Source organism: Penicillium brevicompactum, assembly GCF_028827555.1.
Source record: "Penicillium brevicompactum strain IBT 35665 chromosome Unknown utg000006l_segment0_segment0, whole genome shotgun sequence".
Taxonomy (NCBI): Eukaryota; Fungi; Ascomycota; class Eurotiomycetes; order Eurotiales; family Aspergillaceae; genus Penicillium; species Penicillium brevicompactum.
The window spans coordinates 2,294,364-2,318,886 of record NW_026623209.1 but is presented as its reverse complement, the minus strand read 5'-3'; the positions used below and the strand labels follow the sequence as shown (position 1 = coordinate 2,318,886).

The 24,523-nt window shown below is 50.1% G+C and overlaps 8 protein-coding genes across 8 annotated transcripts; 6 read left to right on the top strand and 2 right to left on the bottom strand.

Annotated features, from left to right (window-relative positions):
• Window positions 1-177: 177 nt before the first annotated feature.
• Window positions 178-1,419, bottom strand: N7506_009077 (dihydrofolate synthase; the record flags this gene model as incomplete). Its single annotated transcript, XM_056958370.1, has 1 exon — window positions 178-1,419. The coding sequence occupies one exon, from the start codon at window positions 1,417-1,419 to the stop codon at window positions 178-180; it is 1,242 nt and encodes a 413-aa protein (XP_056807760.1).
• A 388-nt stretch (window positions 1,420-1,807) lies between these two features.
• N7506_009076 (uncharacterized protein) lies at window positions 1,808-3,124 on the top strand (the record flags this gene model as incomplete). The annotated part of the gene is made up of 2 exons (XM_056958369.1): window positions 1,808-1,818; window positions 1,885-3,124. 2 exons carry the CDS (start codon window positions 1,808-1,810, stop codon window positions 3,122-3,124), a joined length of 1,251 nt encoding a protein of 416 aa, XP_056807759.1.
• A 791-nt stretch (window positions 3,125-3,915) lies between these two features.
• N7506_009075 (kinase-related protein) lies at window positions 3,916-4,706 on the top strand (the record flags this gene model as incomplete). The annotated part of the gene is made up of 2 exons (XM_056958368.1): window positions 3,916-3,955; window positions 4,033-4,706. The coding sequence occupies 2 exons, from the start codon at window positions 3,916-3,918 to the stop codon at window positions 4,704-4,706; spliced, it is 714 nt and encodes a 237-aa protein (XP_056807758.1).
• An 822-nt stretch (window positions 4,707-5,528) lies between these two features.
• N7506_009074 (putative GPI anchored cell wall protein) lies at window positions 5,529-6,199 on the top strand (the record flags this gene model as incomplete). Its single annotated transcript, XM_056958367.1, has 3 exons — window positions 5,529-5,638; window positions 5,699-5,838; window positions 5,904-6,199. 3 exons carry the CDS (start codon window positions 5,529-5,531, stop codon window positions 6,197-6,199), a joined length of 546 nt encoding a protein of 181 aa, XP_056807757.1.
• A 1,239-nt stretch (window positions 6,200-7,438) lies between these two features.
• Window positions 7,439-10,179, top strand: N7506_009073 (ribonucleotide-diphosphate reductase subunit RNR1; the record flags this gene model as incomplete). Its single annotated transcript, XM_056958366.1, has 3 exons — window positions 7,439-7,457; window positions 7,597-7,754; window positions 7,813-10,179. 3 exons carry the CDS (start codon window positions 7,439-7,441, stop codon window positions 10,177-10,179), a joined length of 2,544 nt encoding a protein of 847 aa, XP_056807756.1.
• Window positions 10,180-16,438: 6,259 nt separating this feature from the next.
• Window positions 16,439-17,257, top strand: N7506_009072 (RlpA-like double-psi beta-barrel domain-containing protein; the record flags this gene model as incomplete). The annotated part of the gene is made up of 1 exon (XM_056958365.1): window positions 16,439-17,257. One exon carries the CDS (start codon window positions 16,439-16,441, stop codon window positions 17,255-17,257), a length of 819 nt encoding a protein of 272 aa, XP_056807755.1.
• Window positions 17,258-18,792: 1,535 nt separating this feature from the next.
• N7506_009071 (putative arsenite efflux transporter ArsB-like) lies at window positions 18,793-21,080 on the bottom strand (the record flags this gene model as incomplete). Its single annotated transcript, XM_056958364.1, has 4 exons — window positions 18,793-19,140; window positions 19,206-20,573; window positions 20,620-20,942; window positions 21,005-21,080. 4 exons carry the CDS (start codon window positions 21,078-21,080, stop codon window positions 18,793-18,795), a joined length of 2,115 nt encoding a protein of 704 aa, XP_056807754.1.
• A 1,425-nt stretch (window positions 21,081-22,505) lies between these two features.
• On the top strand, window positions 22,506-24,495 carry N7506_009070 (uncharacterized protein; the record flags this gene model as incomplete). Its single annotated transcript, XM_056958363.1, has 4 exons — window positions 22,506-22,669; window positions 22,728-22,864; window positions 22,948-23,628; window positions 23,687-24,495. 4 exons carry the CDS (start codon window positions 22,506-22,508, stop codon window positions 24,493-24,495), a joined length of 1,791 nt encoding a protein of 596 aa, XP_056807753.1.
• Between the last annotated feature and the right edge of the window lie 28 nt (window positions 24,496-24,523).

The window sequence follows — 24,523 nt, the reverse complement described above, 5'->3', positions numbered from 1 at the left end:
CAGCCCTATCACGATCAATTTATTCCTGCACTATTTCTGACTCTGTTCTATATTGAAAAACACATACGGGTGATAAGAGAGGGCTTTATATCGAGGGAGAAATATACAAAACGGAGTTGGGACAACATTATTTACAATTAGGTACATCGCGAACATCAAAACGATCTATAGAGGGTATCATTTTTGAGCCTCCCGAAGTAGGCGTAGCACATCAGAAACTAGGTAGAGGCTACCAGCAATGACCAGAGGTCCCCCTTGGGCCTCGTCGCTGGCCCAGCGAAGAGCAGGGAGTAAATCGCCTTCGAAGCTCTGCACCTTCCCGACATCTTGGAGGGCCTGAATGGAAGACGCCAGCTCTGTGGCGTTGGTTGACTGCACCCAGGGCATTCCATCCACTGGCCCAAACTCTGCGGTGGCAATGCAATCCCCGGGACGGATGATGGAGCCAAAAACTCCGGCTAGATCTTTACCACTGGACGCAGCGACTACCCAGGTGACTGGTTTGCTATCAGACCGCAGCCTGCGATCGACATACTTGCCGAGTACTTCAGCCGATTGCGCGTTATGGGCACCATCTAGTAGAATGGGCTTTCTGCGATCAATGAGTGGGTGAAGGTCGATGTTCTGCAAGCGACCGGGCCATTGGACATCGGCAAGACCTGGGAGAAGCGGTAGAACGTCCGAGGTCGTCATATGAGGTCTCAGGTGAGGCAAGGCAAGATTCAGAGCGGACACAGCACAACACATGTTTTGCTGCTGGTGGGGCTCTAGATCCAATACCTTGAAGTAAGGCGCCAGCGATGGACATTGAGGAGGAGAGACAAAAGAAGATCCAATGCCCAGTTCTTGAACATGCTCCTTCACGGTCTCGATCACCTCTGGGTCATTTGTGTTGTCCACCACACAAGGGACTCCGGGCTTCAGAATCCCCGCTTTTTCGCGCGCGATCTCCCCGATCGTAGATCCAAGGAAGGCTTGGTGGTCCATTCCGATCTTCGCAATCACTGACACAAGGACATTATTCAGAACGTTGGTAGCATCGAGGCGGCCTCCCATTCCCACCTCCACGACACCCACTTCGACACGCTCATGGTTGAATATTTCGAAAGCCGTTGCGGTAAGAAGTTCAAATTCTGAAGCCCCGATACCTAGTGTTTGATCTCGTAATTTGACCTGATCTTCGATTCGTCGGAACAATGATTCCTGAACCACCTTCTCCCCGATTGTAATGCAGTCCCATCGATCAATTAAGTGTGGAGAAGTGAATCGTCCGCAACGTACTCCGCCGGTCGCGAGTAAATGGGAGAGGTAGGCACTGATAGAGCCTTTACCATTAGTTCCAGCAATGTGAATGGCCTTCCATGTGAGCGGAGTCTGTTGGAGCAAACTCGCAACTCGGCTCAATCCTAATTCAATCATTCCTCCGAGATATTTGGTGGAAGTTGTGGGGCTAATGCGACATAACCAGGAGTGCAGTATCGATTGAGGTAGCTAGATCAGTTCCAAGCCTTCATGGCCAGTGAATAGACAATAGCAGACCAGTAATGCAGGTTGTTATCATTCAAAGTCGGAGCTTACCGCGGAGCGGCGACTAGTCCACGGATTAGTTAGACCGTATGGCACGTGATCGCAACCTCACCCTTCAGGCCGAATTATTTCGGCCTGGAAAATTCCCCAATCTCCCCGTCTCCATCAGCCCCCAATTTCCCCCACAACGGCGCTATCGCAGTCGCGTTCAACTTAATACTCTTTCTGCATTACTTGTCTTTCTTTCCATAATTTGCTTTTTTCTACCATTCAAGTCACCATGGGTATCCCGTAAGTCATCCTGAATGCGCAAATTGTTGCATGCGCCACTGCATCACGTTATACTAATCAGCGCAGGATGTGGCGTGAGCCTGCGAAGGCCGAAGCAAACAAGACCGCTTTAGAGAAGGACCCTTCCGCCGCCACACGCTCATCGATCGGTCGTCGAGGGCGTGCCTATCGAGCGCGTCGCTCCGGTATGCTGTCTTCTTTCCACTCCCAGATCATTGAAGAACTTCGACGTGGCCCAGGCAGTCAGACAAACGCGGAGCGCTTCCCTGAAGCCTCCCCTGTCATTCATGCCAATGGCGTCAGCGAAGACGGAGTGACTTTGGAGGACCTTCAACGTGAGGCGTGGGGCCGCCAGCCTCCGTATCAGGTTCCGCGCCGGCGCAGTGGACATCACAACCGACAGAGCAGAAACACTCGCACCGCAGCCAATTTGCTCGCTAGTTCTGACTCTGTGAATGCGCTTCCGGGCTTTTCATACCCCACAAGGCCGTCGAGCGGCTACACTCCCTCATACCTGGGTCAAACTCAATGGCCGAGCAGTTCTGACTCGCCCGGAATTCCTGTTCGTCTTCCTCCTCTGCGTCGTACAGATAGCTACGGATCTGACCTAGCGAGATTCTTGCAGGCGAACGCGCACATGCCACCAGAAGTGATGGACCTTCGATCCCGCAATGATCGTTCACGACTGAGTCGAAGAGCCGGCGTGGATGGGGTTATGGATGGTCTTGGTGACCGCCAGCGCAGCCCAAGTCCCGATGGAGAACGGGAGACCGATGCATGGGAAACCTTGTTGTCAACTATCACACCTGACGCAACCCTCCCCTCGAACGATTCATCTTTCGCCTCCACCTCCGCTGCCGCACCAGACGCGCGCAACCGCGCTCGACCAGCTCATTCATCATCTTTAGGCTCTCGACATGTTACTCTTGACCCCTACCCGGATCATCTCAACCCATGTGACTTCTCTTCTTCGGACGATGAAGAGTCGCCCAGGCACCGCGAGATGTTGATTTTGGAGCGCGAGGCTTTACGTGCGCGGGAGACCCGTCGCCGAGAGCGCAACTCAACTTTGAGTGCTCACCCTCCTCTACCCCCGATCGCATTCGCTATTCAGGACAACAGCAATCACTCAAGCGATGAAATCCAGCAGATGCAGGTCATCCTGGATCGGCTTGCCGGTCGTGAGGATAATCATCATGACTGGTGGGCAGCGGTTGGTGTGACACCCACGCTCAACCGTGGTCTCAATGACAGCATGGATTCCACTGATACTGAGAGCACTGCCCGCCCAGGCCGCGACAATTAAGCAATGCTTTTACTCTTGAAACTAAACTGCACGACTGTATCGCGATGGCGTCTTTGGGAGGTGGTTTGTCATCTTCATTTCTTTTCAATACTTCTTTTCATTGGGTTTCTGCATGGGGGCGTCTTTTATCATCTTGTGTCTATGGACTCATGCACTTCCATCCTGGCTCCGTTGCACTGGTTGCAACGCTGGGTGTGGTAGCGGGCATTACTGCATTGGCAATTCTCTTACTTTCTTGTATCCATACTTCACGATTTACAATCGGTTATTTCCCAAACAATGCGGGTGTTGACCCGAATGATAATATGCTCGGTGGAAGGCGTGGCCTCATCATTGCATTCTCACATTTTTAGGCCGAGGCATTACTTTTCCCATAATACAATTCATCGCTCTCTACCTAAGCATCCAAGTATTACCCCATCCCCAGGGTTTGTAGATATCGGCAATCGGCCGGCTCGGTGACGTATGGCTCGGAGTACTGCAGTCCCCACTCCGCCAGAGCCCCGCGAAGGTCTCCGCGAGTTATCAGGAAATTGACATTTACAGACAACAACTCTGAACAGAGACTGCTACCATCCAGATTAAACAAGCCCTCGTTCTTTTCCAATATCGCGCGTGCAATTGCAACCTCGACCATTCCCCGAACTCAATTGCGCTGTACCACAACACTCTGCACGAGACGCTCCAACACTCACAGCACAACCCAGCATAAATCCCCGATACACCAGGCGCATTCTGTCAACTTCCATATCGTCCGAAGCTCAAGCTGAGATCTCGGACTCACATCAGCTATGGATCAACAGATAGAGCACCTAGTCAACAAGACCTGGGGTAAGGACCCTTCGAAACACAGACACGCAGCCTCTGTGAAACGTACGTCCTTGTCAACGATAAGCTGACAATCACAGCAAAATTATGCTCAACGGCAGACGATAGGCGCCTTATGATCGCCATCAGTGGCATCCCCGGCAGCGGCAAGACCGGCCTGGCAACCATGATGGCCCATCGAATCAACAAAATCTACGCCTCGGAAAACCCAACCTCACCAACACCTATAGCAAGCTCTCTACCAATGGATGGGTATCACTTAACGCGCGCGCAACTAGCCGAGATGCCCGATCCCGCACTTGCGACAGCGCGACGCGGCGCAGCCTTCACATTCGACGGAGAGAAGTTTCTATCTCTTGTGCGGGCCCTGAGGACACCAATCACAGGCAAGACTGGCTCGATCTATGCGCCGAGTTTTGATCATGCTATTAAAGATCCCGTCGATGATGATATCGCCATTCCGGCAAACTGCAGGGTTCTGTTCTTTGAAGGGAATTATCTGAGTTTGAATAAGGAGCCTTGGAAGACGGCTGCCGGGCTTATGGACGAGCTCTGGTTTGTGGATGTTGATTTCGAGGTTGCTAGGAAGAGATTGGTGACTAGACATGTTCTGGCGGGCATTGCGAAAGATGAGGCCGAGGCGGATAAGAGAGCTACGGAGAACGATTTGGTAAATGGGAGGGAGATCGTGGATTGCCGGTTGCCCGTCCAGGAGGTTGTTTCTAGTATCTTTGACTCAAGTTGGGAGAGGTGATATGTAGAATAGCAAATATTATGTTCATGACTACCTTTTTGGGTCGGTGGTGGAATAGCCTCCGATCCGATATACAAATTTCCGAAGCTGTGCATTCCTCATCCTTGCCCAGGTCGCTTCCTTGGAAGCTTCTTCGGAAGTTCTAGTAACCTCCATACAATCAATTGATATGGAGAGAACTTTGGAAAACATTGCCTCTCTACCCCGTACAAGCAGTCGTATGCGCTTGCAGTGGTGGCCCTGAAGAAATCGAGGTTATAAATAGAGCTCGAATGCGCTATTCCTCTTAGCCGAGACCGAGACATGGCAATGTTGTCTTACCAGAGTTTGACCCCTTCCTGATACCACCTTGAAGACGAGTTCTATATTTGATTCAGGCTCTGGCGTAACACTTGTGACATGTGTACTCAATCGTCTTCATATGGCGGTTCAACTTGATCGTATCCGGGGACGAGTCCCTGACGCTAGTCTGTTTTGGGGTTTTAGTACGACTAGCCTTGGGGGGTTAATTACGGGTCGTATTTACTTAACAGTGCTGTAATGTGACTTTAGAGTGGTGCTTGGGCAGCAAAGTACCTGCCAGTAAGGGTCCTGTACGTAACTTTACGGACCCTGTGCCAGACCCCCATCGCGGCTTCCAAAATCGGGGGGAACCAAAACTGAAGTTCCTTCTGTTTTTCAGGTCCAGAGCTTATCTTCCCAACTTCGTCACTCTTTGTCTTTCATTTACGCTCCTCTACACTCTCTTTGAAAATCTCTTGACTCGCTGCGCGATCTTTCCAATCCTTTACTCAACCACATTCCTTCGCAATCGCAATCACCATGTTGTTCAACAAGTCCATCTTCGCCGTCGCCGTCATGGCCCTCGCCAACGTCGTGGCCGCAGGCACCAACTCCGACCCCGTCTCCGCCTGTCTCCTCAAGATCATTGGGTAAGTTGGGAGGAATGAAAGAACTAGCAATGTTCGGTGAATTCCACTGATCGCCGATAGTGGCACCGACAACCCCGGCGACACCAAGGCTATCTGTGGCACCGATGCTAGCAAGATCCAGTCGCAAATCTCCAAGGACTGCGGCGACAAGGACGTGAAGTTCTTCATCAACAACTGCGCCGAACTTGGCCACAAAGTTGGTAAGGATAGACATATTCCCTGACATCATTTCGATTACAATATACTGATCATCATATTCCTCCAGAGTCCTCTAGCACCACCGCTGAGAAGACTGCCACCGGCACTTCTGGCTCCTCTACCGCCACTGGTTTCGTCACCGCTGCCTCCTCCGGTTCCTCGGCCACCCAGACTGGCTCCTCCGCTGGCTCTACTGGCACCTCTAGCTCCGGCTCTGCTTCTAGCTCCGGCTCTGGCTCTAGCACTGGCTCTGCTGGCGGATCGTCTCCTTCTCCTACTTTCAACGCCGCTGCATCTGATCGCAAGTTCGATGCTACCACCTTTGCTGCTGCGGTCTTCATTGGCGCTGCCGCTTTGCTGTAATAGGCTTCCCGGCCGCCCAGTGCAAAGTCCGACTCAAGCATAAACCATCAGTTTTGATCTCGCTACTTTTGTTCTGATCAGTGCACTAGTCGGTGATATGTTCTAACTATTCTGATATGTCTTGCTCGTTTCACAACGATAATTGCGGCCTTGGTATCACTATCTTAGTCTTGGCAGAATCTCATTGACTTCAGAGCTTTAAGGTCTTTCTACATTACCCTAAATCGCATGCGTGCCCTTTGAAGATACAAAACTTGTAGAAGAAAATGTCCACCTGGACACGACCTCGGGAGTGAACAAAACATACTCCGTACATTGAGCGGTGATGTGGTTACTAGGCACCTGGGTACCTGGCACAAGAGCTTGCTTTGTCAACATTCGAGTAGCAGACCAAGCTTCGCCACCCTCGAGGGGAACTGTCATGGACTTCCCCACATTCCGAAGGTACATTACATACTCCGTACAATGTGCATAGAAGAAGGTCAAGAGCTCTAAAATGTAGGGCTGCAAGTTGATCTGTTGATCTGGAAGATATACATAATAGCCATTGGCCCCTCGATGATTAGATCAATCACATTGATGCACTACAACGTTGTGTGCAGCAAGGGCTGCGGTCAAACCGCTATCTTGTTGCAGTTGAGGTGAACGAGGGATTGGTGCAAGCGCATGCGGACTCTACTCCGTATGTACGGAGGAATTGCTCGTACAGACAAGAGCTATCAACTTGGATCATCCGAGTCCGGAGCTCCTCCAACCGCTCCACGGGATCCGATGTGATGGCCATGCGCTGATTACGCGTGCTCACGTGATATCTAGTGGATTCTCACCGCCTCTTTCCACGCCAGACCGCCTTCTCAGTGAGACAGTCAATGCATGACGCTAGTCCTCATCTCATGGGGAGTCTAACCTAATATGGTCAAATGGGTATTTTCTGCAGTGCAGAACAAAGAACGAGAAGCGTAGTGGGTCCGTCCAGTCACGGTTGGTAAGCTGAGAAAAAACGCGGGCAACGCGAGGGACCTAGCAACGCGTCTCGGTAACCAAAGATTCCTCTGCCCCTCGGGTCTTTTCTTCTTCTCACACCCCTCTCATTGTACGGGCATTCTTCATTCTTCTGAGATACCCCTCCTATATCCTTCATTACTCTTGCATCTGTGACTTGGTGACTTGAGTCTGATATCCTCATACATCAATTTCTCTCCCTCTTCATCGTCGCCCCCTACTATCACATAAGTCAAGATGTTTGTCTACAAGAGAGGTACGTTCCCAACACTTGAAGATGATATCGAGTGCATTGGCATGCAGATACAACTGTATCTCGAGTTATATCTCGAGCCTCTTTGCCACAATTGCTCGTCTTGCCACGTTAGATCAGAAACTGACTTGAGATCAATTAGATGGCCGTAAGGAACGCGTGCAGTTCGATAAGATCACAGCTCGTGTTTCACGACTTTGTTATGGCCTCGACCCCGAGCACGTCGATGCTGCTGCCATCACCCAGAAGGTCATCTCCGGTGTCTACCAGGGTGTTGGAACTATTGAGTTGGACAACTTGGTACGTTGATATTGACCACCTCCCCGCTTCAGACCGTCACTAACAGTGATAATCGCAGGCTGCTGAGACCGCGGCCTACATGACCGTCACACACCCTGACTACGCCATCCTGGCTGCCCGTATCGCCGTTTCCAACCTCCACAAGCAGACAAAAAAGCAATTTTCCATGGTCATCTCCGATCTTTACCACTATGTCAACCCCAAGAACAACAAGGCTGCTCCTATGATCTCAAAGGAACACTACGAGATTGTCATGAAGCACGCCGAGGAACTCAACTCGGCTATCGTGTATGACCGCGACTTCAACTACAACTACTTCGGTTTCAAGACCCTTGAGCGCTCATATCTGCTCCGTATCAACGGTGCTGTGGCTGAGCGTCCTCAGCACCTGCTCATGCGTGTTGCTGTTGGAATTCACGGTGAGGATATTGAGAAGGCCATTGAGACCTACCACTTGATGTCCCAGAAGTACTTCACCCACGCTTCCCCTACTCTGTTCAACGCCGCCACTCCTTCGCCCCAGCTTGCCTCTTGCTTCCTGGTCGATATGAGTGCGGACAGCATTGAGGGTATCTACGACACTCTCAAGACCTGTGCCATGATCTCCAAGACCGCTGGTGGTATTGGTCTCAACGTCCACCGCATCCGTGCTACCGGTTCTTACATCGGTGGAACTAATGGTTCCTCCAACGGTATTGTTCCTATGCTGCGTGTGTACAACAACACTGCTCGCTACGTCGACCAGGGTGGTAACAAGCGTCCCGGTGCCTTTGCTATCTACCTCGAGCCGTGGCACGCTGATGTCTTCGAGTTCCTCGACCTCCGCAAGAATCACGGTAAGGAGGAAGTCCGTGCTCGTGACCTCTTCTACGCTCTGTGGACCCCCGATCTCTTCATGAAGCGTGTTGAGGCCAACGGTGACTGGACTCTCTTCTGCCCCAACGAGGCCCCCGGCATGGCCGACGTCTACGGTGATGAGTTCGAGGCTCTCTACGAGCGTTACGAGCGTGAGGGCCGTGGTCGCAAGACCATCAAGGCTCAGAAGCTCTGGTACGCTATCCTTGAGGCCCAGACTGAGACTGGTAACCCCTTCATGCTGTACAAGGATGCTTGCAACAAGAAGAGCAACCAGAAGAACCTTGGTACCATTCGCAGCTCCAACCTGTGCACTGAGATTATTGAGTACAGCGCTCCTGATGAGGTTGCCGTGTGTAACTTGGCCTCTCTGGCTCTTCCCACTTACGTTGATGCTGCCCGTGGCGAGTTCGACTTCGGCAAGCTTCACGAGGTTGTCCAGGTTCTCGTTCACAACTTGAACAAGATCATCGATGTCAACTACTACCCTGTCCCCGAGGCCAAGAAGAGCAACTTCCGTCACCGCCCCATCGCTCTCGGTGTCAACGGTCTCGCCGATGCCTTCCTGGCTCTGCGCCTGCCTTTCGACTCCCCCGAGGCCAGACAGCTGAACACTCAGATCTTCGAGACCATCTACCACGGTGCTTTGACTGCCTCGTCTGATCTCGCCAAGAAGCTCGGCACCTACGAGACTTACCCTGGCTCTCCCGTCTCCCAGGGTATCCTGCAATACGACATGTGGGACCGCACTCCCACCGACCTCTGGGACTGGGCCTCCCTGAAGGCTAAGATTGCCGAGACTGGTGTGCGCAACTCTCTTCTCGTTGCTCCCATGCCTACTGCCAGTACCTCTCAGATCCTCGGCTTCAACGAATGTTTCGAGCCCTACACCTCAAACATCTACTCTCGCCGTGTCCTCGCCGGCGAGTTCCAGGTCGTTAACCCCTGGCTCCTGAAGGACCTCGTCGACCTCGGTCTGTGGTCCGACAACATGAAGAACCGCATCATCGCCGACGGCGGTTCCGTCCAGAATATTCCCAACATCCCCGCCGACATCAAGGCCCTCTACAAGACCGTCTGGGAAATCTCCCAGCGCAACATCCTGCAGATGGCCGCCGACCGTGGTGCCTTCATTGACCAATCCCAATCCCTCAACATCCACTTGAAGGAGCCCACCATGGGCAAGCTCACCAGTATGCACTTCGCAGGCTGGAAGATGGGTCTCAAGACCGGAATGTACTACCTCCGCACCATGGCCGCCTCCGCACCTATCCAGTTCACTGTCGACCAGGAGCAACTCAAGGTCGAGGACACCAACGTTGCTCGATCCAAGAAGCGCGTTCCCGGCAACGCTGCTGCTTCTTACTCCGCTGTTCCTCGTGCCGAGATCCCTTCTGCCCCCGCACCTGTCCAGGAGGCTCCTCGCACTGTTGTTGTTGAGGCTACTATTCCTGCTGAGGCCGAGGTGAAGACTGAGGCTGACGCCAAGACTGAGGCTGATATCTACTCCGATGCCGTTCTGCAGTGCAGTATTGACAACAAGGAGGACTGCCTCATGTGCTCTGGCTAAGCTTGTTTAGATGTGACTTTTTTGGATTGGATATTTTTGCATTGTCGTGGTTTTCACGTGTATCCATATTATGATGGTAATGGTCTTTCTTTTGTTCGTGTGTTTCGGCGTGGTACATGATATTTTAGTATTTTTTTCTTACAATTCAACGTTTCATTTTATATCATCTTTTCCTCTTCAATAGACTCTTGGACGTAGTGTTCACTTCCATGCAACATCTATAAATGACACGCCCGGATGAGGCTATGCTAGTGACCCTCCGTTATTTTGAAATGCACTCCAGGGCACTACCCAAGGATTTATTGCAGACTCTCCATGCAACAATACAGGATTTCCTTCATGGATTTCTTGACACGCACCGTAATAGATATCTCGCCACTTAGATTCCTCGTGGTCGCCTATTGGCTCAGCCACCTGGGACCACCACTTCGGCCGGGCCTGCACTAGTGCCACACACAAAAAAAAAAAAAGAAATGGCCTCCACTCCTCCCAATCAAATCTACACACAAAAAATACAAAAAGAAATGCTCACACTCGGAGTCGAACCGAGGATCTCATCATTACTAGTGATGCGCTTTACCACTAAGCCATGCGAGCTTTGGATGAAGGCCGGGCGCTTTTGTGGGTCTATGAGGCTATTGTGTCTTGCAGAATGAAAAGATGCATGCTCAGCCTAGCACTTTTCTTAGGGCTACAGCCCCTGCATGTAGGTCAAGCTTCGCGTCATGGTTATGATCAATATCCAGCTCTTTGATACCTTTTTAATGGGATGATTGGGCACTTATGTACCAGTGAAACCATGTTTCCTATGTGCGTCCATTCAATCACAATACCCGTATGGTAAAGCCGCCAGGAGTAATTTTTAGGTGATGCATGGGACATTGTGGATGAGATAGCAACATGGAAGGCGAAAGTTTCAGAAGGCTTCTACCAATTCTAAGCCTGTGAGAAGCACTTACGTGGTATTCAAACCATCAAGCTGTGCGCCCTTGGTTTTCCATTGCCTTCGGCGATATGCATGTTTCAAATTATCTTCATTCTCTTCTCTTGAAAAGTCTAGAAGTATCGAGTTACAGGCGTTATTCTCCAAACAATCCGCCTTGCTGACATGGCTGTAGATTGAGTCCCAGATCCCATCTCACTATTTTCAAACAATGTCAGCAAGACAAAGAGACTGAAGCACAGTTTGGACGCCTGGCGGCTTGAGGCATCGATGAGAAGAAGTAAGTTATATATCCCGCCCGACCGTGTCGCTTGTTTGGCTCGAGGCCTTTCAATTATTCACCGACAGCAACTTGGACATCCAACCCAGGCAGAGGAGAGATGAGTGGGCCTTTGAGACGGAGTTCAATCACTGTGGGAACCCAATTAGTATCGACCGAGCCTGGAGCTCTCGTTGGTCTATTGAGGGTTGAAGATACTCGTGCCAGTGGAGTGTGTTGAAATAATTTCCTGTTTGCCCTGATGGCACGGCCAGCGCTTTGGTGTTGCTGGCTGGAAACAATCGATGGATGGGTACGCCAGCACATAGAACGGTGGCGGGAAGATGGGGGTCGATGTAATTGTCTTGTGTCTCATAGTCAATATCAATGTCATGAGATGTGATGGTCTGCCCATATGGGCCCATCAACATGACAAGAAGGATTCGATATATTCGTGAGGCACAGCTGATTCGAGGGACTGCCCTGCCGCATGACGGTTGGTGGAGGAGAATACGCCTACTCCATGCCAGGACTAGAAACAGCATTGGAAGAATTTGCCAAAGCACACATATTTTTTGACGATTCTAGGTCAAAACTAGAGCCTGGGGCTCTGGTTGCTTCTTATCTGACCGTGCTGGGTTACGGGGCTTCAAATGCCGAGTTGCGGTTTCAACAGTGGCAGCTTCTGGCTATATCCTGGGGGAAACTTTGGTCATAGTGAGCCTGGGCCTGAGCCTGGGCCATGTAAGGTAGAGGGTAGAGAATCTACCAAGTGAAGTCTTTGAATCCTTCATGGACAGTGCACCACCTGGGCAGCCACCGGTGAGCTCCAGAGCTGAAGCCACAAAAAACCTTTGAATCACCTCCCGATGCCTAGGTGTCATGGCTGCGTAAACTTTTGCTGTATTCGGTGGTTCTGCACCCAGAGTTAGTGCTAACTACCTATCGGACGACCTTGAGACTCGGTTGATTGAAACAGTTACATAGAAATACCGAATGTTATCAGATATATAAAATGCAAAGCCTATAATTGCTATGCCGTCTATTTGAGGTCGTGGGTGAGACATGTTCACATCGGGCAGCCCACAAGAATGATACTTTACCTAGGGGTATCCATTCAAATGCAAAAATTTTGTCACCGGCGGCGCGTGAACTTTACTTTCTTGGATCAAGCTGTGCACCACAAAATATGAGGCATCAGGACCTGTGTAGATAATCAAAAAATGCAAAAAGAAATGCTCACACTCGGAGTCGAACCGAGGATCTCATCATTACTAGTGATGCGCTTTACCACTAAGCCATGCGAGCTGATTGGTGGAAGGGCTGGCAGAAATTGGTTATATGAAATTGGAGACTGCTGATTAGAAAAATAAAAGAAGAAAAACGAGGAAACGAAAGCAGACAATTGCTTCCACACTGGCTTTCAAGAGTTGGTGTTGGAAATTGGTCTATGCTACCCACACGTAGTGTTTCCAGACATAGCCCTACGCTGCTTTGCCCCACCTTCAATTCTAGCCACACCACCTCTGCATTGGATTGGATTAGATAGAACAATGTAGCTGTGATTGCAGAGCTCGGGGCTCTCGGACCTGAATTACCTGGTACCATGGACTACACGTACAATTGACTAGAGAATCAGACTCGTGTGATATCATTCGGCGTGGCAGGTTCATTGGAATGCTCAACAGGGGACATTGGCTAAAATCGGACCCGGTTCTGAAGCAATTGGACTTAATTCAAGTATTAAGCCGTGTTGTATTGCTCCAAAATTAAGGATCTTTCGAGGCAGTCATGATTTCCCCTAAGCCAGAGAAGCATACACTACTCCGTACTAATTGAAAGTTTAGGTAGCAACCCTGTGTCTTCGGGTTGCGGAGTATGTTAAGTCCAGATGTGTGTCCCTTGACACAATTCAAAAGTTTTTCGCTTCACAGTTGCAATATTCTTTCATTTTCGTCCCACACAGATCCTGATCAGCCTTTAGTTCAAATAGTATAAAAACCCAAGTAGTGGAAGCAGCCTAACCGCCAATCTTTCGCCAGCATGAACAGTACACATCCATTGTCTTGAGTATTTCTCGAAACTTCACGACCAGGGCTAAATTGCAACACCGAGCAAATTGTGAAATAACCACAATTCTCAAAAAAATCGCCAAAAGATTGTAGCATGATCAAATTTCCAAAAATTGAATGTGGTCGGCCCACAAAAACACAAAAAATGCTCACACTCGGAGTCGAACCGAGGATCTCATCATTACTAGTGATGCGCTTTACCACTAAGCCATGCGAGCTGTTTGATGGAAGCTCGCCGACTTAGTAAAATTATAAGGCTAAAAAAAGTCAATGTCTTCACATAGTTGGGCTCTAAGCAACAATGCCATTATCCTGTCGATATTGTCGTCGCTTGTCGAGGTACGGGGACAATGAATATCCATGGATATTCAGTCTTGAAAGCTCATAACCCAATTGCCACATCCACATTTACTGATTGTCAATTTGGATCAAGTATTCGTAGAAGTGTGGCCAATACTCCGTACCAACAATCATCTCTCCTCACTCTGATGTTGTTGGAGCTGGCGAAGTCGGTAGGATTTGTCAATGTAGGATATGTGCTGCTTCATTTATTCCAATGAAATCTGAAGTGCCTTGATCCTACCGTTGGGTCGGCATGCATCAAAATTATCAAAACACACCTAACATTTCGATGCGCATACCTCGGAAGCCAGATACTCTAGGTTACTTCTGATAGCTATCATTGTGTGTCCCTGGGCCACCAAAAAGGCTCAGTGTGCTTAGTAAATTAGTCTTGTACTCACCGCTGCTTGTATAAGGGTATTGATTGAACCTTGGAAGATCCATCAATTTCTCTCACGAGCAACCTGAAATGTCTATAACCCATGCATATTACCCCAATCAAGGCGTATCCAGGTACAGCAACCCTGAGAAATGACAGCGAATCTGTCTTTTGGATCATGCTGACACCGTTTCACAATGTACTTAAAGATGATGCAGATCACAGTCCTGGGGACTCCAAGGCACCAGTTACCAGGCTTGAAGCATGGTGTTATATGTGCCTCTCCAGCGACGTAGAAGCCAGCAAGGACGAAATGATTTGATAGCTCATTCGATGATAATTCTGTCATCATTCCCAATTTCAACAATTATCACCAACATTAAGTTATACTTGGACATCGGAAGTGTTTCCAAATCCGGCGATTCTTGAATGAAAAATCTTAAATGGACGAAGAGCCAATCCTATATTCTCCAGAAACCAAATTGATCACTAAAACCTGCCATGAACGGTCTTCGAACCCCGGCATCATCCGACTTCCAGGTGGGGGTTCCTGGCAAGCCACATGCTTCATCGCTCCTCTTTCTTTTGCCACGAGAAGATTTTGCTTCCACTGAAATTCTCACGAACCTAGAATGTTACAATTTAGCCGAGAGGAAAAATTTCCGCCGTCAAAAGTACGAAATAGTTGATCTCACATTCCTGGCATCAAGTTTCGTGGGGTTGAATCTAGATCTCACTCTGACACATTCCAAAAAGAATCTAAGATCAAAAGTGACTCGTATGCGTACTGGGATATTTCTACGGAGTACTAATTCTCGCTATGCATGCCCAAGCAGACTTCGTACTCTGAGACAAGGATGGCTTTCAATTTTACAAGAGGTATGGAGGTGTCAATTCACCCGGGTCAGAGTCTGTATGAGATCCATGCATCCCACGGTCCATTCCTCGATCGGCATAGTGGAGCAGAGGGGACTGGACAATGCGGAATGATTTTCGGAGGGATGGATGCTATCCAAATTCCGGATCCCGATGTACCATGTATCGCAGGGTCTGATACGGAGTACCCCTCAAGAGATCAGGAAGAGGGGTCGGTCAAGTGTGGAATCAGACCATTGTCCCATAGGCATAGAACGGTTGATGAGTTGGCGGGAGCGGAGGTGCAGGGCGGGTGCCCTGCGTTAGGGTTAGGTAGGGGCTGGGTGCAACGCTGGACTGGGTTGCTTGTTCCAAGGTTGTAGCACAGATACATTAAGCAGGGGCCCTAAGACTACCAACCAAAGTCTTCTACACTCTGATAATATTCAACAGACAGCGCTGGCGGTTCTAGAAGTGCAAAATTGTGTCAAAAAGCACTCTAAGATCGGCACTACTTCCCACTAAAAAACGGTCAGACAAAGAGTCCAGACCTCAGTGGGGCCACAAGAACATGTGTAATACTCCGTACAGCAAAATAGGTAAAACAAGAGCTGAAGTGATGAAAAAAGATCTTTGTCTTACGATTTATCCAATCAGCGATCTTGACGAAGATGTCAGACAGTGAAATGCTGAAATGCTGAAATGATGAAATGGCAGCCTGCAGCCCAACAGCATATGACCTGTGTCTTTTGCGACCGTGGAAACACGTCATTTGCAAAACAACTAAGAGTACTTCATCTGCCGGAGATGAGATGGCAATACTTTAGAACCCACAAAGTAGACATTGAAAGGTGTGAGCGGAAACGATATCCCCCAGAAAAGGCCCAACCTTGGAAAGTGAGAAAGCCGGTGATAGGCCCATCCGTCAGGTACCATTTATAGGCTCAGATTGGGCCAAGGAGATTGGCAGGGCGCACACGCCTCCTTGTTTCTGCGCGTATTCTACGCAATCCCGAGGCGTCCGGCGTCCGGCGTCCGGGTACCTGTGAGATCTCGCCAGAGGTTGCTCTATATGACATTGAAGTAACCATAGTACAAACAAGAATGGCTGAATGGTTGAATGGAAAAGGAATTAAAGGGAAAAAGTGTGACGGGATGGATTGTGGCTGACAATCGACCATGGGTTCGCTGGTGGGTCGAACCGATTGTTTTTTCGTATTGTTGCTTCGGGCCCTGTATTTAATATCTCGACTCTTCCCGCTTTCAACTTCTCTTCCTCATCAGCCTCAACGGTACATTCCTTCCTTCAACACTCTCGCTCCTTTTAGAGTGCCAATCTTTCCTGCTGTGCAGTGATCCTTTTGAATACCCACATTCATTACTCTCTTGACTATTCCGATTCAATCGCAATGGCTCCCATCACCAAGACTCTCGCCCTCGCTGGCGCCTTCTTCGCCATAACCGGCTACTCTGCCCCCGTCGCCAAGCGCGCCGTCGTGTGGGAGACTGTCACCGATGTTGTATGGACTACCATCGATGTCACCACCACTCTCTACCCCAACCAGGCTCCCACTGCCACCATCGTCCCTGTGGCCGCCCCTGCTGTCCCTACTACCACTACCACTGCTGCTGCGGTTGTGACTCCCAGTGAGACTCCCAGCGAGACTCCTGAGGAGACTCCCGAGCAGAAGAAGGTTGCCCCCACTAGCACCAGCACCACCGAGGCTGCTCCTGCTCCCACCGTCCAGGTGGAAACTTCTTCCGCTGCTCCCGCTCCCGCTCCCACCGAGGAGTCCAGCGCTGCCCCGGCTCCCGTTGCCACCACCTCCACCTCCACCACTCCCGCTGTCGCCGCCAACACTCGCTCTGCTGACACCGAGAGCACCGCCAGCACCGGTTACACCGGCGCTTGCTCCGAGGGCTCCCCATGTGATGGCATGATCACCTTCTACGACACTGCCACCACTTCCACCAACCCCAGCTCTTGTGGTACCACCAACGACGGAGCCTCCGAGAACGTTCTCGCTCTCCCCGTCGGTATCATGAAGGACGGTGACTGCGGCAAGACCGTGACCATCACCTACAACGGCCAGACCGCCACCGGTACCGTCGTTGACAAGTGCATGGGCTGCGACGACACCTCAATTGATCTGTCCCGTCACCTCTTCGGTCAGCTCGCTTCCATGGACGCTGGTCGTGTCTCCGGTGCCAAGTGGTACATTCACTAAGCATCTCGCACATTTTTGGTTCCATCTCTGGTAGATTGCACATCTGGGATATGGTCTTGACGACTCTTCCCTTTGGTTACGACTTTTTCCATTTACCCTTCGTTCCCAGTTTCGGTCTGAGACCGGGCCTTCTTTTTACCTTTCGTCTCACTCTTTTGACATTTTCCTGCCATTTATGCCCCTAGTGGGCCTCACGATTTATCCCCCATGTTGATAGAATTTTTTTCTTCGGTGCAATATTACCTTACGATGGATACCCATTCGGCTAAAACAGAACTTCCTGCGCATGCTGGCTGCTGCATTCGGTTTGAATCTCTTGATGAGATCTCGATATGCTAATGCGTTAGGGAATGATGAACGCGATGATCATGTCCCACGAAATCTTCAAAAAGAATGGCGTATTGCAAACGTTCATTGAATAAAATTCGTTTCGTTTGACTCATTTCATAGAAGCAGCAATCCCCGTAAATCGAGTACCCAGCCTATGTCGATGGTCGCTATTTCCCCCTTTCCACTTTTGAGGCCTCAAAAAAACCCCCAAAGCAGCAAAAGAGCAGCAGCAATGCAAGGCTAATGAGATGACTTGGTCAATGCTCTAAGACAGTGTGTGCCTGGCATTGCCCTGAGTTGCCAAGTTTCGAGCTTGGCGTTCTATTGGAGTGTAAGCGTGCACTTTTGTCTTATGCTGTCTGAGTCAACACCTTCAATAGTGTCCTCCATCTCAATAGTCCATATATAGCGCTTCGCTTCTTTGTTCTCAAACTTTGCCACTCATCATCACTCCAAACCCCTGGTAGCCCTGGAGTGTGGGGCTGCCAAACAGGCCCTGGAGACCTGCACCTTAAGCCCGGATGAGCAGGGTACTTTGGCGGCGTTTGACTGGCACCAACATCCATGCGTGGCCGTGATCTAGCCCAACAGATCGGCCGCGAAAACACATCCTTGGCAAACGAGCCCAACAAACATGAAAAGAGACTAGAGCTCTCCCGACGGCCGCTGTCATAGCAAGGTAATACAATACCTGGTGATCTACCCTGTAACCTGCGACGAGAAGCAGTGGCACTGACGTTTCCTTTTGGGAAGCGCGATGCGAGGTTTGCAGGTGTGGAGGGAATCTCACAACCTTGGAAATAGCAGCACCAAAAATCCTTGGAGCCGATATCTGGCCGGGTCTACTCCGTACATGAATCCATGAATCCATGAATTCGAGAGCCTGAGTACCTATGGCAAACGGTCGCCAGACTAAGCTCTGGAGCTTTCCGTATTCGACTTCTGGAGCATAGCCCTGGAGGGAAACGCCACTAGACCCCCTCACAACCTTGGAAGTCTTGCTTCTAGCTTCACGCTCCATGTAGGTGTGGTGGGACCCAGACAGCTAAAACCTCGGAAATCATTCATCACCTTATGCAACGACTTCATGCACTTCATTATCTCGTCGGCCAGCTGGGCGAGAAACGCACCAACCAAGCTCTTGGGTATCTGCGTCATGATCTATAAACATCTAAAAGGCCTCCATGCATCAAACCAGCCATCCTTCAAACTGGCTTATACGGCTTATCACTTCTCATAAGATATACCTCGCCAATCAAAACCACACAGCCAATCACCATGGAAATAGCAATGATGGGAAGATTCACACGCGCGAACTCCAGACTTCCAACGCGAATATGCTTTCTTTGCAGAATATCGCGCCAAAGCAATCCAGCCAAGGAAGCACTAAAAGCTGTGCTGAATGCGCCGAAATTAACACCAAGTGCCATGCTGTAAATAGTAGCCCACCAGGTGCGATCGCTGATCGGGATGCCGGTCTCGTCGGCGATTTGCTTCCATGCCTGGATGACGCGCGAGAGTAGAATTGTTGTTCCGATGTTCGTGCCGGCAAACTAGTTCAATGACACATTAGCAATTTCGTAATATAGAATTGATGGGTTTGTGTTGAAATGCTCACATTGCATAAGATCACAGATAGGAATCCCATTCCGCCGATCGCTCCTACTGTCCCTGTTTTGTTCACCCAGTGGTTCCACCCGTAGGCGAAGACTGGGACCCAGCCTTTGGTGACGAGTGCTTGTACGAGGACGAACATGGCAAAGGCGAATGGTAACAGTGGGAATGGCATGTGAGATACAACGACCGTGACGGTTGGGAATGTCTCCTGCAGCCAACGATAGAGGTTAGATGATAAAGACAGCAGTGTTGGAGGCCCATTTTCTTCAAATGAGAATTCATTCTTTTCCAAATCGGTCGCATCGGTGGTTTGTCTCGAATCCAGTGCCTTGGGTGATGTCGTGAGTGCCAATTGCTTGCCATCCATCGCCAGATCATCAGGCGTTTGAATTTCAGGGAACTTTTCCTTTTCAACAAGAACCGAAACGGATAGAGGTGTCTCGCTATCGCACTGAGGGTTCTTCGACCCGAAACTGCTCCCAGCTCTAAGCGAATCGTCATCAATGTGCTCACCACGGTGTCGCAAACCCGAATCATCATACTGCTCCGATCGATCGAGGCCTATCATTTCAGGACTCGACTTTGCTGATTCCTCTTCCTGTTTCCGCTCTTTCTTTTCTGCCCGCGCTTCTTCAACTTCCTTTCGGCCCTTTGCGGCTATCTCGCGCGTCTCATGCCGATGGAACCAACCGAATCCTACATCCCAGCAGAACATGATACCCGCAGCTGGAAGTGTGACCCAGAAAACGGGATGCTCATCATCGTTCTGACTTGATGCATTAAGGGCAAGAACTGCAATGAGAGTAGCAGCCATGATCAATGCCCCGAATGTCGCACCCTTTTTGTCCAAGAATGGATTCATGATCTCCTCTAGCGACAGGGACTTTCCCTGCTCGTTGTCGGCTTCTTCTTCCTCTTCGGCCGTTCCTCTGGCATTGGGGATATTGGGGTTGACGGGTGCTTTGGCTTTGGCTTCGTCGGAGAGTTCGTGCATTTTGATAGAAAGAGGAATCAGAGATTCGTCGGCAAAGATGATGTAAAGTAGGAATGGGAAGAGAACGATGGCCGTCACAACTACCGGGACGATCATGTTCGCGGTGTAGACGATGAACTTGATTTGGAATGCGCCGGCAAGAACAAGGTTCGTTGGGTTGGAAGACACCAAGATTGCGGAAGCAATGTTGGCTATCGCAAACTGACTATGAATCCAAGCTCTGGGGTGGACGATATTGCTTGAAACACGGGTCATATAAGCAAGGAATGCTGTTCCGGACAAGATGATCGGGTCGTTTCCTATGAAAGTACCCAGGCCGAAGAAGAAGGCATAAAGATAAAAGAAGAGTCGGTGGCCGACTTTGCCTCCCCCTTTCTAAAACCTTGAAGGCTAGGTATCTGATGAGGCCTGATGCATCGACCGATATGGCAATGTATGCCAGTGTGAGGAAGAAGATCATGATATCATAAGGTGCAATATTGTTCGCGCCGATCGTTCCATCGTGTACTTCTTGTCGGCCGATGGCGAGAATAGCAAGAAGGAAAAGGTCCGCGATGATAGGCGCAGTGACAAAGTTCAACGGGAAGTTGAGCTTTACAAAAAAACTTTGTTTGTCGTGAGATTCGGCGGGAGCGCGGGACCGTCGAGGTGTAAGGCGCATGGAACTCGATAAGTCGAGGAACCCGTTGACGATCCATCGCGGTAGGTATACTGGGATATCGAATGGGAAAAGCACGATGATATCTGCATTGTCGCAAAGGGGCAGGATGTCAGCTCGCTTCCACCAATAATCCAGCTACACTCACTAGTTAAAACAAAGATGATTAAGGTGATGATTGAACGCCAGCTTTTGATTTTCGATGTATCGAGATCTTCAGTCATATTTGTATGTTCCGCCATTTTTGTTTTTCTTTTAAATCCTTTTTGAAGCGTGGATGCAAATCGTCCGAGGTTCCAAGTTGTAGTGTCCACACGTACTAGAGAGATGGCTGTGACGGTTGGGCATGAAGTCAGTCATTGTTTCAGCCGCAGTCAAACATGGTGATGGGATACCGGAATGCAGGGCGACATCAAATGTATCAGAATCCAAGCTTTTGACCTATGTCCGACGCATTTCCCCCGCGGAATCACTTCAGAGGATGCGACGATCGTAGGTGTTGTCTCCCCGATCGACGATCTCAGAGGCTACCTGCTTGCGTGTTGACCCCTTTGCACTGGACGGAGTAATCAAGATGTCAAGAAAAGTCCCCTCCGAGGAATGTGGAGAGCCCTAAGGGTCAGTTGCCCCTCATAAGAGTACGGGCTGACTCTGGAGATGCGACCAATTTGACACGGGCACCCGGCCTAAGCGAAATGCAGCGAGGCTGTGAACTGTTTCTTCGGGGTGGATCTGCAGATAAAGAGGTGGAACTTGATTCAAACAACGATTAAAGTTGTGCTAGAAGCCGAACGAAGCGAACAACATGACCAGCGATCACCAATAGGACATGTCAGGACGAATCAGAGATTTTTCGGGGCTTTGAGGGCCTGAGCCTGACGAAGAGCAATCAAGAAAGAAGCTCCGTGCACGCGACGATGAACAAGGTCATGATTAGCTCGAATTAGCCGTCGTGGAGAAGTGCCAATGAAGTGCCAATGAAGTGCCAATAAAAGTCCAAGAGTCAAGGGGGAGAAGACCTGCCAAAGCCCCGCATTGCCAACGTCCATTTAATGTTGACTGATCCATGGTTCGTCTCCATCAGTCTCCATCCTTCTTTTGCCCTCGCAAAATAATTCCTCTCTCTTGCAAGAATTACTAAAATCCCACAAAGTTGCTCTGCAGACACAGCCACTGCGCGATATGTACACTACAGGGTCTTTGGACCCAATCAGCGGGGGAGAGGATTGCCCCATCCTACCCCATCTCGTATTCCTTGCCCGGGTCTACTGCGCCCGTCCGGATCATCAGCACAAGGAAACCCCTGCTCCAAGAAAACGAGCTTAGGCAAGAGTCAATACCTGGAGCCGCCCAATCCCAGCGAGACCGAGGCTCTTTGAATCCGAGATGAGGCTGTTGCTGACGAAACATCCTAGAGCCCGGGTGAGTGTCCTATTCGCTTTGTTGGTGATAGTCAACCAGCCGCTTCGTGAATAAGACAGTCTGGGGTAGCATTTCTCTTTTTCACTCCTTGCATGTCTTTTTTCCCTCTCTTATTACCCATCTTCATTATATCGAGTCACTGCCAGCAATAGAGAATATCGTCTTAATATATGCCTTTTCCGCTACTCTATTCCAAAGTTACTGTCGCCGGAAGTGGATGACATCCAATGCCGGCGATTCCTACCCTTGCCTCATTGCTAGAAATCACTCTTGTGCATCGTGACATCCTTGCTTCGCCCCCGAACTCCACTGTGGTTGCATCTCAGAAGGCCCTTGAGGTTATCTGCGCCTGGCCGGTCTCTGGCCAATATGGTCCGGGGACACGAGCCCTGTACGTTTCCCCCACCGGACAAACAAACACTGGGATAATTTGCTGACCCGTACGCTAGATACTACATCCTGATCGCAGCTTGTGTGGTTGCTCGCAAAGTCGAATGGATTCGGAACGCTTGTCTAGCCGCTGTGTTACTTTTCCCCGCTGTTGCAGCTCTCCACGCCATTGTCCTTGCCGTCCTTCACGTTGAAGGTAAGTCTGCTCAGCCAATATAAATCGGAATCCTCATCTCTACCTGTAGTCCTTAAACAATGATCTGATCTGATCAATCATAGGTGCCGTGGACATGGATGTGTACGGGGCCTTCCAATTGTGCGCAATCGGGATTCTCACAGCGCCGGCGACCGTGAGATTATCTCAAACATACTTCAACAACCCAGGTCGGGATATAATCTTTATATGGACAGTATTACTACTTGCTGGACTTCTGAGTCTGATCGTCGAATTCATGCGTCTGGAGGGCATCCCGGTCCCAGGAAACGAGGCCGCAAGTATCGCCTGGGCTACCAACAAACGTTTTCCATATGGCGATTCTGTCGGTCTCCGATGTAGCCCCGAAGATGGCCCAACGTCGAGCCTCCGGGAAGGCTCGACTGACAATATCTATGTGATCCCCGTACCCGACCAGCTATCTTTCAATACAGCCACCCTTTTTGCGGCTGCATGCTGCATCCCAGCAATTTTATCGCTGGTATCCATAGGTATCAGGATACTGGATAATAACTGGGAGAAGCTATCGGGCGGAAGGAGAAAACAACAGCCAGATGAGGCTATTCGAGGCACCAATGGTGCTACCGTCAATCATATGACGGCCATCGGCGAGAAGATCAAAGATTGGATGTCTCTCATTGAAGTACCGGTGATGGCAGCAGCAGTTTTAGCAATTCTCATCAAAGGTGAGATGAACTTTTGGAGTGGTCCGGTGTACTATCAAACGGAACCAATTACCAGTATCGGTGAGTCGTCGAAAGATCCCACTCTACATGAAAAGGTGGCTGACACAGGGGCATATAGGTCAATGGGCACCGGTGGTTGGTACAGGGCTAGCCGTGCTGGGATCTTTATATCTCCTACTTGCGGCTGATATGGACGCCGAGGTGAAAGGCGACAAGCAGCCAGACTGCAAGGAGTGTGCTGGATCAGGAAGTGCTTCTACTTACAGAAGAGAGTCTGGATCAAGTTCCGAAGACCAAGGTGTCGGGCATGAAACCCCAGTGCGCCAACCCACGGTCCTAACACTATCCGACGATGTGGGTGGGAGAAGAAAGGTCGCTCGAATTTTGAACTGGGCAACAGCTAGTATGGCCGCCAGAGCACATTCACAGTACGAGAAGACGGGGTTCAAGCGTGATCAAAGATCAAACTACCCTGAAACCCCAGGAGAAGGGTGGAGAAATGCACGACTTGAAGCACAAAGAGCTCAATACAGAGAGTCGTCGAGAGCAGCAAGTTTTGTGAGCAGCAGAGGATCACTGGACGATAACGGCGAAGGATCTTCTAGGAGTGCACGTAGTCCAAATCGACGGCACGAATCATATCCTATTCCATCCCCTTCGCCCGCAAGATCTTGCCATCGCCGAGATCATTCAGGATCACTACCAAGCAGCGAGATACGTCATTCTTCGCATTTATTTGGTCCACCATCCCCCGAGACTTTGTCGCGGGAATGGCCTCGAGGACTGAGTCCCTTCAGTGGAAGGACGCTAAACCGAAGTCGGGCAGATTCCGGTTCAGATACTGCAATCAGTCCAACAACTATATCGACACCATCATTCTCTCAAGCCCCACCCAAGATCGTGATTTCACCAGTCACAAGTGACTGATAAAGTGGCGCACACCTGGGCACGATTA